General features: G+C 46.8%; 1 protein-coding gene across 1 annotated transcript in view; it reads right to left on the bottom strand.

Moving 5' to 3' along the window:
• Positions 1-15,000, bottom strand: part of LOC123999669 (kelch-like protein 8) — a 38,850-nt gene that overhangs the window by 4,220 nt on the left and 19,630 nt on the right. Inside the window, exons 4-8 of the mRNA XM_046305647.1 lie at positions 8,359-8,545; positions 8,014-8,157; positions 1,231-1,342; positions 906-1,074; positions 1-105 (exon numbers count right to left, since the gene is read on the bottom strand). The exon at positions 1-105 is cut by the window's left edge and continues 55 nt beyond it. Coding sequence (XP_046161603.1) covers positions 1-105; positions 906-1,074; positions 1,231-1,342; positions 8,014-8,157; positions 8,359-8,545 — 717 coding nt within the window. The remainder of the gene's footprint in view (positions 106-905; positions 1,075-1,230; positions 1,343-8,013; positions 8,158-8,358; positions 8,546-15,000) is intronic.

Consider the following 15,000-nt stretch of genomic DNA (forward strand, 5'->3'; position numbering starts at 1 on the left):
GCCCATCTCCCTGACCTCTGTCCACTTGTTGAGGTGGGGGTCAAACCTCTCCACACTGGACAGAGAGGCCACACCGTCGTTACCTCCCACAGCGTACACATGACTCTGACAGGACAGGACAGGACAGGAGGGGGTTAAGACAAGTGATTTTCAGTGCTTGAAGTGGAGTGAATTAGGTGCTCCTACTCTTTTCGGATATAAAAGAGGCTCAGCAATTCAAGAAGAACAACATTTGAGGTGTGTTCCTATTAGCGACAGGAAAGGTCTGATGATTATTGTCCTATTACCAATGGTGGGACTTCAACCACACAAACGGCACAGGGAATAAAATCTCTTTACTCAATGGTATAAATGGTTGTAAAATAATCTTCTGTGCGGAGGGTAATGTCACCCGTTGAGTGTTAAAATTAAGTTTCTTCATTCACAGCCATTAAACTCTTAACTGATTTATTGTCTACCAATACAGTGCCCTTCTTTGGGAGACATTGGAAAACCTCCCTGGTCTTTGCGGGGGGGGGGTTTAAACCTCCCTGGTCTTTGCGGGGGGGGAGGGGTTTAAACCTCCCTGGTCCCAGTGAGATTCCCAGAGTGAGTCCATGCAACTTATTATGTGACTTGTTAAGCAAACGTTTACTCCTGAACCTATCTAGGTTTGCCATAACAAAGGGGTTGAATACTTATTGACTCAAGATTTTTAAAACTTTAAATGTTTTAATCAATTTTGGAGAGAAAAAAAATCTCAAAACATAAATCCACTTTGACATGGGTATTGTGTACAGGCCTGTGACACATCTCAAATTCAGGCCATAACACAAGGAAATGTGGAAAAGGTCAAGGGGTGTGAATACTTTCAGAAGGCTCTGTATAATACTGTATGTGCGACCATGCATCCATGCTGTTCTTACCCCTAAGGCCACAGAGCCCACCCCTCCTCTGGGTGTGTTCATGGACGCCACAGCAGTCCAGCGGTCGCTCTCGATATCGTATCTCTCCACGTCGTTGAAGCACGAGTTGTCATCTAGGCCTCCGATGGCATAGATAGGACCTCCCAGAGCTGCTAGAGCTATGCCCCTTCTACACACATACAAGACAACATTGACAATAGGGCAGTATATCAGAGTGATTATAATTAGGGATCTTTATGGTCGGCTGAAAAACAACATTTCTAAAACAAAACTCTCATTAGAGAACTGCCCCCCCCCCCCCCCCCCACCCCCAGACATGACATACCTCTTAGTGTTCATGGAAGCCTTCATCATCCACTTGTTAGTGAGAGGATCAAACATCTCCATGTTGCCCAGGTGTTCACTACCATCATGCCCCCCTACTGCATACACTTTACCTGAGGACACCAGAGCAACGTTAGGACTACGAGACCATAGACAACTCACACAACCTGACATATACTAAATATGGTCAACTCCACAACTTTTTTGTACAGTTTTAATTCTACACATTTTGCCATAGGTGCAGAGAGAAGAGAGAAAAATGTGCAGTTTTAGAAGTAACTGTCCAGTGATAATATCACGTTAAAAAAAGTTATTCCGTTAGCTCATAACCCAAATAATGTTGTGGACTCATTTTATACTTGTATTTGTGACCAAAGCATAAATTGGAGAAGAAAAAAAAGAATGTCTCAAAAAATTCTTGCTATTTCCTCATTGAGTATGATGTCATATTCCTGAGGATGAGCTGGCCAATCAGCAGTCTACTCGTACTCATATGTTTTATGGCGGTATATGCTAACATATTCAAACACAGAAAAGCTTATTTTTAACATAATTAATTAACATTTTTTTTGTCAGGAAAAACTATTTCACTCATATTGTAAGTAATTATACGTCATATTTCATAGAAATCTGGAAACACTGGACAATTACTTAAAAGCACATTTTCTGCAATTCTACACATTTTGCCATGGCTTATGCTGTGTTCTTATGGTATCAGAGTGATTCAAGCAAATCAAAATCATATGGGGACACCATGCCATTTTGGGATTTGTTTTTATTCTCCCTGTCTAGTTATTATTCTGGTGGTTGTTAGTTCTCAAAGCTCATCTTATTTTCTTTTCTACGTACTTTATATCTCGTTTTAGTCATGTAAGTTTACACTGAAAACGTTTTATCATCCTGGGAAAAAAAAAAATCTCTATATTTTTTTAGTAGTGGCCACAATTTATGAATGAATATAGGGGAAACAATGCAGGAAGACAACGGAATTAATAATGGCAAATAAGTCTGGCTGCACAGTCGCTTGGCAAACATACTGTACATTTCAGAAATCATGTGACTAAACTGAACAAAAAGAAGAAACTGTGCTATGAAACAGAAATTTTATAAAAAAATTACTGTAAAAAGCTTTGGAGCACCTTAAAATGACATTTTGGGCAAAATGGTGTCCATCATTCATTGAATCAGATGGCTCACTCATCACAAAACCCACTAATATTGCCAACTACTTCAATGATTTTTTTATTAGCAAGATTGGCTTCCGTAAAGTGAGTGTGGAAGAGGTGAAAAACGTATTGTTGTCTATAAACAATGACAAGTCACCTGGGTCTGACAACTTGGATGGACAATTACTGAGGATGATTAGCAGACAATATTGCCACTCCTATTTGCTATCTCTTCAATCTAAGCCTACAGGAAACTCATTAGGCTACCCAAAAATAGCAGAGCACCCTTTACTGGCTCTAACAGCCGACCAAATCAGCCCGTTACAAACACTTAGTAAACTTTTGGAAAATAATTGTTAGACCAGATACAATGCTACTTCACAGAAGAAAAAAAATAAATGCTACAGATTTTCTGCACGCTTATAGGGAATGTGCATTCAACATGTACAGCTATGACTGATGATAGACAGAGAATTTGATAATAAAAACATTGTGGGAGCTGTTATGTTAAGACTTCAGTGGAGCTTTTGCAATGATCGATCATAATCTGCCGCTTGAAAAACCTGTGTTGTGACTTTACATCCCCTGCTATATTGTGGATTGAGAGTTACCTGTCTTTTAAAAACATTTTTTTTTAAAAACCTTTATTTAACTAGGCAAGTCATTTAAGAACAAATACTTATTTTCAATGACGGCCTAGGAACAGTGAGTTAACTGCCTGTTCAGGGGCAGAACGACAGATTTGTACCTTGTCAGATCGGGGATATGAACTTGCAACTTTTCGGTTACTAGTTTCTAACCACTAGGCTACCCTGCCGCCCCAGAACACATAGGGTGTTCTTTAAATGGAAGCCTCTCTAACATAATCCAGGTAGAGTCAGGCATTCCCCAGGGCAGTTGTCTAGGCCCCTTTTCAATCTTTACTAATGACCTGGCACTGGCTCTGAGTAATGCCAGTGTGTCTACGCATGCTGATGTCTTAACACTATACACGTCAGCTTCCACAGCGACAGTAATCACTGTAACGCTTAACAAAGAGCTGCAGTCAGTTGCAGAATGGGTGGCAAGAAATAAGTTAGTCCCAAATATATTTCTAAAACTAAAAGCATTGCATTTTGGGACAAATCATTCCCTAAACTTCAACTAAATCTTGTAATGAATAATGTAGAAATTGAACAAGTTGAGGAGACTAAACTGCTTGGAGTAACCCTGGATTGTAAACTATTATGGTTAAAACATATTGATACAACAGTAGCTAGAATGGGGAGAAGTCTGTCTGTAATAAAGTGCTGCTCTACCTTCTTAACAACACTATCAACAAGGCAGGTCCTACAGACCCTAGGTTTGTCACACCTGGACTACTGTTCAGCAGCGTGGTCAGGTGCCACAAAGAGGGAATTAGTCTAATTAAAATTAGCCCTGAACAGGGCAGCATGTCTGACCCTTAAATGTACATGGAGAGCTAACATGAATGTCAATCTCTTCCATCTCAAAGTAGAGGATTGACTTCATCACTACTGTAAGAAGTATTGACACGTTGAATGCACCGAGCTGTCTGTTTAAACTACTAGCACACAGCTCAGACACCCATACATACCCCACAAGACATGCCACAAAAGGTCCCTTCACAGTGACCAAGTTCAGAACAAACTATGGGAGGCGCACAGTAGTACATAGAACCATGACTACATGGAACTCTATTCCACAGTACTACATAGAGCCATGACTACATGGAACTCTATTCCACAGTACTACATAGAGCCATGACTACATGGAACTCTATTCCACAGTACTACACAGAGTCAAGACTACATGGAACTCTATTCCACAGTACTACATAGAGCCATGACTACATGGAACTCTATTCCACAGTAGTACATAGAGCCATGACTACATGGAACTCTATTCCACAGTAGTACATAGAGCCATGACTACACGGAGCTCTATTCCACATCAAGTAACTCAACCAAGCAGTAAAATATGATTACATTTTTTTTTTTTAACAGATAGAAATACACCTTATGGAACAGCGGGACTGAAGAGACAAATGCATTTACACATGATAATATACGCACGATACTAGGGCTGTCCACAAACAAAATCTTTGTAGACCAAGTCATCTGTTCCAAACGATTGGTCGACATTTTAAAACGTGTATTTTTCCATATATAGGTGTTGAATCAAATCTAAATGTTTGAATAAAATCAACTATATGTAGGCTGCTGAGCTTGTCTGATGCTTTAAGCACCGTGATTAAAAAGGAAGACACAAATGACTCAAGAGGGAGCCAGAGATCAATATGGCCTTACAGATCAATATAGTCTAACCAGAAGAAGACAACCTGTTCCAGACCCTCCTCCCGTTTGCTGCAGGCCTTCGTAGCAGCCATTACGCTCCTGAAGTTGCCGGTAATAGGCTACACCCGCGGTCGGCAACATTTTTCCATGTGGAGTGCCAAGTTATCCTACCATTTTTACTGATCCGAGTGCCCGTTATGATTTTCAAATGCACATTTTCATGGATCAGTTTCATTTAAATTTATAATAAAAAGTCTTCCTATCTCAAAATTAAATGTTATGTGGTGAATCAAAATTATATGAAAATAATACAAATCTAAAAGTAACTTCTATTGCCATTACGTAAAAAATAGCCGACATAAAGCCATCAAAATAAAAACATTGCAGCCTACACGTTGAAAATATCCAGGGAAAAAATAAATATCCTAGAAATCACATTGGCTACACATGGCCTGTCTACAAGGAACTTGAAACATTGTATCAACTATTAACTTAGTCTGGCCCAGCGCCAGAAAACTTGCAACATTTCCTTCCCTCAGAGTTTCCTGCAAAATTGATGTCCAGACAGACAGACACAGCTGTGATAAGAAGTAATCAGTTAGGCCTATTTTATGACGTTTTCACCAAATCAGAGCATGACATTTTTTCCCCTTTCATGCCAAGTGGTGATCAATATGGAGAGCTGGAAAGATTTTTCAAATTGACAATAGTTCCACAACATGGTTTTTACATCCATTGAGAAAGACTGACCTTGTTTACTTGCTGTTGGAGGTGAAGAAGAAATTACTTTGAGAAGCTCCATAGTGATGGTGAGTTAAGCCAATCAGAAACAGTATCAGATCCCCAAATGGGCAGATGTATAAATCAGGTGATCTGTAAGCCTACATTTGAGCACAGGTAGCCTAGGACAGGTAGCCTAGGCCAGGTAGCCTAGGCCAGGTAGCCTGGGCCAGGTAGCCTAGGACAGGTAGCCTGGGCCAGGTAACCTAGGACAGGTAGCCTGGGCCAGGTAGCCTAGGCCAGGTAGCCTAGGCCAGGCAGCCTAGGCAAGGTAGCCTGGGACAGGTATCCTAGGCCAGGTAGCCTAGGCCAGGTATCCTGGGCCAGGTATCCTGGGCCAGGTTCTATGCGTAATTAGGGGCGTGTCCTTACCCCACATTGACACGAGCACCACAAACAAAAGACAATGAATACATTGACAACTTGTAAATTGAATAAAATTAACCCAAACTTTTTTCTCACAAGTGTATCCTCGGTTGTGAGCTCTTCAAGAAACGTGTCCAATCAGACAATGAATGCATTAACAGGAATTACCGTAACAAACATTGTAATTAGAAATTATGGTAATTAACAGTAAATGTACTACTGGTGAGTCATCCCTGCGGCCTCCGCAATGGATTAGTCCACTCAGACAGGCCTCCACAATGGATTAGTCCACTCAGACAGGCCTCCACAATGGATTAGTCCACTCAGACAGGCCTCCACAATGGATTAGTCCACTCAGACAGGCCTCCACAATGGATTAGTCCACTCAGACAGGCCTCCACAATGGATTAGTCCACTCAGACAGGCCTCCACAATGGATTAGTCCACTCAGACAGGCCTCCACAATGGATTAGTCCACTCAGACAGGCCTCCACAATGGATTAGTCCACTCAGACAGGCGTGAATCAGACAGGCGTCTTGTGTGACATAGATGTTAAAAATATTTGCAACTATTCAATAAATAAAAAAATTGGGTCGACCAACAGCATATCAACCAAACAATCAATCAGTCGACTAAACAGGTTCAGCCCTGACATGTACATTTTGTGGACTTTGTTGTGGATATGTGGTAGCAGTGGCCTGAGGGTACAAGCTTAATGTGGTGTGAAAGGTATTGTAATGTTTTACAAATTGTGTAATGGCCTTAATTTTGTTGGGCCCCAGGAAGAGTACTATAGCTGCTGCCTTGGCAGTAACAAAATGGGGATCCATAATAAACCCCAGGAAGAGTACTATAGCTGCTGCCTTGGCAGTAACAAAATGGGGATCCATAATAAACCCCAGGAAGAGTACTATAGCTGCTGCCTTGGCAGTAACAAAATGGGGATCCATAATAAACCCCAGGAAGAGTACTATAGCTGCTGCCTTGGCAGTAACAAAATGGGGATCCATAATAAACCCCAGGAAGAGTACTATAGCTGCTGCCTTGGCAGTAACAAAATGGGGATCCATAATAAACCCCAGGAAGAGTACTATAGCTGCTGCCTTGGCAGGAACTAATGGGGATCCATAATAAACCCCAGGAAGAGTAGCTGCTGCTTTGGCAGGAACTAATGGGGATCCATAATAAACCCCAGGAAGAGTAGCTGCTGCCTTGGCAGGAACTAATGGGGATCCATAATAAACCCCAGGAAGAGTAGCTGCTGCCTTGGCAGGAACTAATGGGGATCCATAATAAATACAAATAATCTCAGACTCTGTGCTCTGACCATCCCTGAGAGATTCCACACGGCCCCCCTAACCACACGGCCCTCCTAACCACACGGCCCTCCTAACCACACGGCCCTCCTAACCACACGGCCCCCCTAACCACACGGCCCCCCTAACCACACGGCCCCCCTAACCACACGGCCCCCTAACCACACGGCCCCCTAACCACACGGCCCTCCTAACCACACGGCCCTCCTAACCACACAGCCCTCCTAACCACACAGCCCTCCTAACCACACAGACGAACTTGCCTGGTTAAATAAAGGTTAAAACAAGAAACATAAAAGAGGTTTCAGAGAGATGGCTGGCCCTGGACCAAGGTAAGATAGCTGTCAGATAAATGCACACATTCATTCAGGTTACAGACCATGTAACTAGGGAGTGCAACAATATCCATAGCCTAGTTATTGGGTTCGTAACATAAACATTTCTTATTGTTATGATTTTTAAACTTTTAATTTCACCTTTATTTTACTAGGCAAGTCAGTTAATAACAAATACTTATTTTCAATGACGGCCTAGGAAAAGTGGGTTAACTGCCTGTTCAGGGGCAGAACGACAGATTTGTACCTTGTTAGCTCGGGGATTTGAACTTGCAACCTTTCGGGGTACTAGTCCAATGCTCTAACCACTAGGCTACCCTGCCGCGCCATGGCGGAGTAGCCTAGATGGCTGCTCTCCCAACACACATCTATTCTCTATCCTTAATCTGCAAAGCATTCAGTGAGTACAGGGGGAAAAACAGCACCTAAGACCAGTTTTGGAGTTCTGGCTCTCCATCCATTTTCTATTCCCCCCTTCCCTCCCCATCCTCCACCTCTCTCTTGCCTTCCCTCCATCTCTCACCTCCTACAGAGATGACTCCAACATGTCGTCTCCTACTGTTCATCTCAGGTCCAAAGAACCAGCTGTTCTTGCTGATGGAGTAACACTCGATGCTGCGGAACGGGTCACCAGAACCACCCCGCCCACCCACACAGAACAACACACCTGAAGACGAGGCAAAGGTCAGGGGTTAGAAGGTATGACTCAACACATGAATATCCACCCTGAGGAATCAATCAACGATTTAGGGTTTAGTTATTTGTCAGACTCGTAAATATATAAAATTAAGATTTTTTTTCCTTTATCATTGTTCTGCAATGTCCTCAACACTTTCACATAGCTGATTGGACAAGCTGCCAGTCTTACCTGCAGTGTGTTTCCTAGGCGTTGTTCTGACTGAATACTCAAAGTCCGGGACCACCTTGTTGCTGAGGTGCAGGTGATAGTTCCTGGCCTCATCCAGAAGATCTCTGCAGCTCAGGTTCCCCCTGATCATCTCCTCTTTGGCCACCGTGGCCGTCAGGAAGTCTACTGGGAGCAAGGGGAGACGCACCTACAGGAGGTATGGATACACAGCACACAGTCAACACACGCTGCACACAGTCAACACACGCTACACACAGCCAACACACACTGCGCTGCACACAGCCAACACACACTGCGCTGCACACAGTCAACACACACTGCGCTGCACACAATCAACACACACTGCGCTGCCCACAGACAACACACACTGCACTGCCCACAGACAACACACACTGCGCTGCACACAGTCAACACACACTGCGCTGCACACAGTCAACACACACTGCGCTGCATACAGCCAACACACACTGCGTTGCACACGGCCAACACACTCTGCACTGCACACAGTCAACACTGCACACAGTCAACACACACTGCACCGCACACAGTCAACACACACTGCACCGCACACAGTTAACACACACTGCACACAGTCAACACACACTGCGCTGCCCACAGACAACACACACTGCGCTGCACACAGTCAACACACACTGCGCTGCACACAGTCAACACACACTGCGCTGCACACAGTCAACACACACTGCGCTGCACACAGTCAACACACACTGCGCTGCACACAGTCAACACACACTGCGCTGCATACAGCCAACAAACACTGCGCTGCACACAGCAAACACACACTGCGCTGCACAAGGTCAACACACACTGCACTGCACACAGTCAACACTGCACACAGTCAACACACACTGCACCGCACACAGTCAACACACACTGCACCGCACACAGTCAACACACACTGCACCGCACACAGTCAACACACACTGCACACAGTCAACACACACTGCACACAGTTAACACACACACTGCACTGCACACAGTCAACACAAACACTGCACTGCACACAGTCAACACACACACTGCACTGCACACAGTCAACACACACACTGCACTGCACACAGTCAACACACACACTGCACTGCACACAGTCAACACACACACTGCACTGCACACAGTCAACACACACACTGCACTGCACACAGTCAACACACACACTGCGCTGCATACAGCCAACACACACTGCGCTGCACACGGCCAACACACACTGCACTGCACACAGTCAACACTGCACACAGTCAACACACACTGCACCGCACACAGTCAACACACACTGCACCGCACACAGTCAACACACACTGCACACAGTCAACACACACTGCGCTGCCCACAGTCAACACACACTGCGCTGCCCACAGACAACACACACTGCGCTGCACACAGTCAACACACACTGCGCTGCACACAGTCAACACACACTGCGCTGCACACAGTCAACACACACTGCGCTGCACACAGTCAACACACACTGCGCTGCACACAGTCAACACACACTGCGCTGCACACAGTCAACACACACTGCGCTGCACACAGCCAACACACACTGCGCTGCACACAGCCAACACACACTGCGCTGCACAAGGTCAACACACACTGCACTGCACACAGTCAACACTGCACACAGTCAACACACACTGCACCGCACACAGTCAACACACACTGCACTGCACACAGTCAACACACACTGCACTGCAAACAGTCAACACACACTGCACTGCACACAGTCAACACACACTGCACTGCACACAGTCAACACACACTGCACTGCACACAGTCAACACACACACTGCACTGCACACAGTCAACACACACACTGCACTGCACACAGTCAACACACACACTGCACCGCACACAGTCAACACACACACTGCGCCGCACACAGTCAACACACACACTGCGCCGCACACAGTCAACACACGATGCGCCGCACACAGTCAACACACGATGCGCCGCACACAGTCAACACACACTGCGCCGCACACAGTCAACACACACTGCGCTGCATACAGCCAACACACACTGCGCTGCACACGGCCAACACACACTGCACTGCAAACAGTCAACACTGCACACAGTCAACACACACTGCACCGCACACAGTCAACACACACTGCACCGCACACAGTCAACACACACTGCACCGCACACAGTCAACACACACTACACCGCACACAGTCAACACACACTACACTGCACACAGTCAACACACACTGCGCTGCACACAGTCAACACACACTGCACCGCACACAGTCAACACACACTGCACCGCACACAGTTAACACACACTGCACACAGTCAACACACACTGCGCTGCCCACAGACAACACACACTGCGCTGCACACAGTCAACACACACTGCGCTGCACACAGTCAACACACACTGCGCTGCACACAGTCAACACACACTGCGCTGCACACAGTCACACACACACTGCGCTGCACACAGTCAACACACACTGCGCTGCATACAGCCAACAAACACTGCGCTGCACACAGCAAACACACTGCGCTGCACAAGGTCAACACACACTGCACTGCACACAGTCAACACTGCACACAGTCAACACACACTGCACCGCACACAGTCAACACACACTGCACCGCACACAGTCAACACACACTGCACCAGCACACAGTCAACACACACTGCACACAGTCACACACTGCACACAGTTAACACACACACTGCACTGCACACAGTCAACACAAACACTGCACTGCACACAGTCAACACACACACTGCACTGCACACAGTCAACACACACACTGCACTGCACACAGTCACACACACACTGCACTGCACACAGTCACACACACACTGCACTGCACACAGTCAACACACACACTGCACTGCACACAGTCAACACACACACTGCGCTGCATACAGCCAACACACACTGCGCTGCACACGGCCAACACACACTGCACTGCACACAGTCAACACTGCACACAGTCAACACACACTGCACCGCACACAGTCAACACACACTGCACCGCACACAGTCAACACACACTGCACACAGTCAACACACACTGCGCTGCCCACAGTCAACACACACTGCGCTGCCCACAGACAACACACACTGCGCTGCACACAGTCAACACACACTGCGCTGCACACAGTCAACACACACTGCGCTGCACACAGTCAACACACACTGCGCTGCACACAGTCAACACACACTGCGCTGCACACAGTCAACACACACTGCGCTGCACACAGTCAACACACACTGCGCTGCACACAGCCAACACACACTGCGCTGCACACAGCCACACACACTGCGCTGCACACAGGTCAACACACACTGCACTGCACACAGTCAACACTGCACACAGTCAACACACACTGCACCGCACACAGTCAACACACACTGCACCGCACACAGTCAACACACACTGCACTGCAAACAGTCAACACACACTGCACTGCACACAGTCAACACACACACTGCACTGCACACAGTCAACACACACACTGCACTGCACACAGTCACACACACACTGCACTGCACACAGTCAACACACACTGCACTGCACACAGTCACACACACACTGCACCGCACACAGTCAACACACACACTGCGCCGCACAGTCAACAGTCACACACACTGCGCCGCACACAGTCAACACACGACTGCGCCGCACACAGTCAACACACACTGCGCCGCACACAGTCAACACACACTGCGCCGCACACAGTCAACACACTGCGCTGCACACGGCCAACACACACTGCACTGCAAACAGTCAACACTGCACACAGTCAACACACACTGCACCGCACACAGTCAACACACACTGCACCGCACACAGTCAACACACACTGCACCGCACACAGTCAACACACACTACACCGCACACAGTCAACACACACTACACTGCACACAGTCAACACACACTGCACTGCACACAGTCAACACACACTGCACCGCACACAGTCAACACACACTGCACCGCACACAGTCAACACACACTGCACTGCACACAGTCAACACACACTGCACCGCACAGTCAACACACACTGCACTGCACACAGTCAACACACACTGCACTGCACACAGTCAACACACACTGCACCGCACACAGTCAACACACACTGCACCGCACACAGTCAACACACACTGCACCGCACACAGTCAACACACACTGCGCTGCACACAGTCAACACACACTGCACCGCACACAGTCAACACACACTGCACTGCACACAGTCAACACACACTGCACTGCACACAGTCAACACACACTGCACACAGTCAACACACACTGCACACAGTCAACACACACTGCACACAGTCAACACACACTGCACTGCACACAGTCAACACACACTGCACTGCACACAGTCAACACACACTGCACACAGTCAACACACACTGCACTGCACACAGTCAACACACACTGCACTGCACACAGTCAACACACACTGCACACAGTCAACACACACTGCACACAGTCAACACACACACTGCACACAGTCAACACACACTGCACTGCACACAGTCAACACACACTGCACTGCACACAGTCAACACACACTGCACTGCACACAGTCAACACACACTGCGCTGCACACAGTCAACACACACTGCGCTGCACACAGTCAACACTGCACACAGTCAACACACACTGCACTGCACACAGTCAACACTGCACACAGTCAACACACACTGCACTGCACAGGGTCAACACTGCACACAGTCAACACACACTGCACTGCACACAGTCAACACACACTGCACTGCACACAGTCAACACACACTGCACTGCACACAGTCAACACTGCACACAGTCAACACACACTGCACTGCACAGGGTCAACACTGCACACAGTCAACACACACTGCACTGCACACAGTCAACACACACTGCACTGCACACAGTCAACACACACTGCGCTGCACACAGTCAACACTGCACACAGTCAACACACACTGCACTGCACACAGTCAACACACACTGCACTGCACACAGTCAACACACACTGCACTGCACAGGGTCAACACTGCACACAGTCAACACACACTGCACTGCACACAGTCAACACACACTGCACTGCACACAGTCAACACAGTACACAGGGGGTCATAAACGTTAACACAGAAGCATCTGTCCTGCAGGGCAGAAACAGTGTCAAACACTACACACACACACAGTGTCAAACACTACACACACACACACACACAGTGTCAAACACTACACACACACACACACAGTGTCAAACACTACACACACACACACACACAGTGTCAAACACTACACACACACACACACACACACAGTGTCAAACACTACACACACACACACACACAGTGTCAAACACTACACACACACACACACACAGTGTCAAACACTACACACACACACACACACACACACAGTGTCAAACACTACACACACACACACACACAGTGTCAAACACTACACACACACACACACACAGTGTCAAACACTACACACACGCAGTGTCAAACACTACACACACACACACAGTGTCAAACACTACACACACACACACACACACACACACACACACACACACACAGTGTCAAACACTACACACACACACACACACACACACACACACACACACACACACACACACACACACACACACACACACACACACACACACACACACACACACACACACACACACACACACACACACACACACAGTGTCAAACACTACACACACACACACACACAGTGTCAAACACTACACACACGCAGTGTCAAACACTCACACACACACACACACACACACACACAGTGTCAAACACTACACACACACACACACACACACACACACACACACACACACACACACACACACACACACACACACACACACACACACACACACACACACACACACACACACACACACACACACACACACACACACACACACACACACACACACACACACAGTGTCAAACACTACACACACACACACACAGTGTCAAACACTACACACACACACACACAGTGTCAAACACTACACACACACACACACAGTGTCAAACACTACACACACACACACACACAGTGTCAAACACTACACACACACAGTGTCAAACACTACACACACACAGTGTCAAACACTACACACACACACACAGTGTCAAACACTACACACACACACACACACACACACAGTGTCAAACACTACACACACACACACACACACAGTGTCAAACACTACACACACACACACACAGTGTCAAACACTACACACACACACACACAGTGTCAAACACTACACACACACACACACACAGTGTCAAACACTACACACACACACACAGTGTCAAACACTACACACACACACACACACACAGTGTCAAACACTACACACACACACACACAGTGTCAAACACTACACACACACACACACACACAGTGTCAAACACTACACACACACACACACACACAGTGTCAAACACTACACACACACACACAGTGTCAAACACTACACACACACACAGTGTCAAACACTACACACACACACACAGTGTCAAACACTACACACACACACACACACACAGTGTCAAACACTACACACACACACACACACAGTGTCAAACACTACACACACACACACACACACAGTGTCAA

The sequence above is a fragment of the Oncorhynchus gorbuscha genome, linkage group LG16, assembly GCF_021184085.1.
Source record: "Oncorhynchus gorbuscha isolate QuinsamMale2020 ecotype Even-year linkage group LG16, OgorEven_v1.0, whole genome shotgun sequence".
Taxonomy (NCBI): domain Eukaryota; kingdom Metazoa; phylum Chordata; class Actinopteri; order Salmoniformes; family Salmonidae; genus Oncorhynchus; species Oncorhynchus gorbuscha.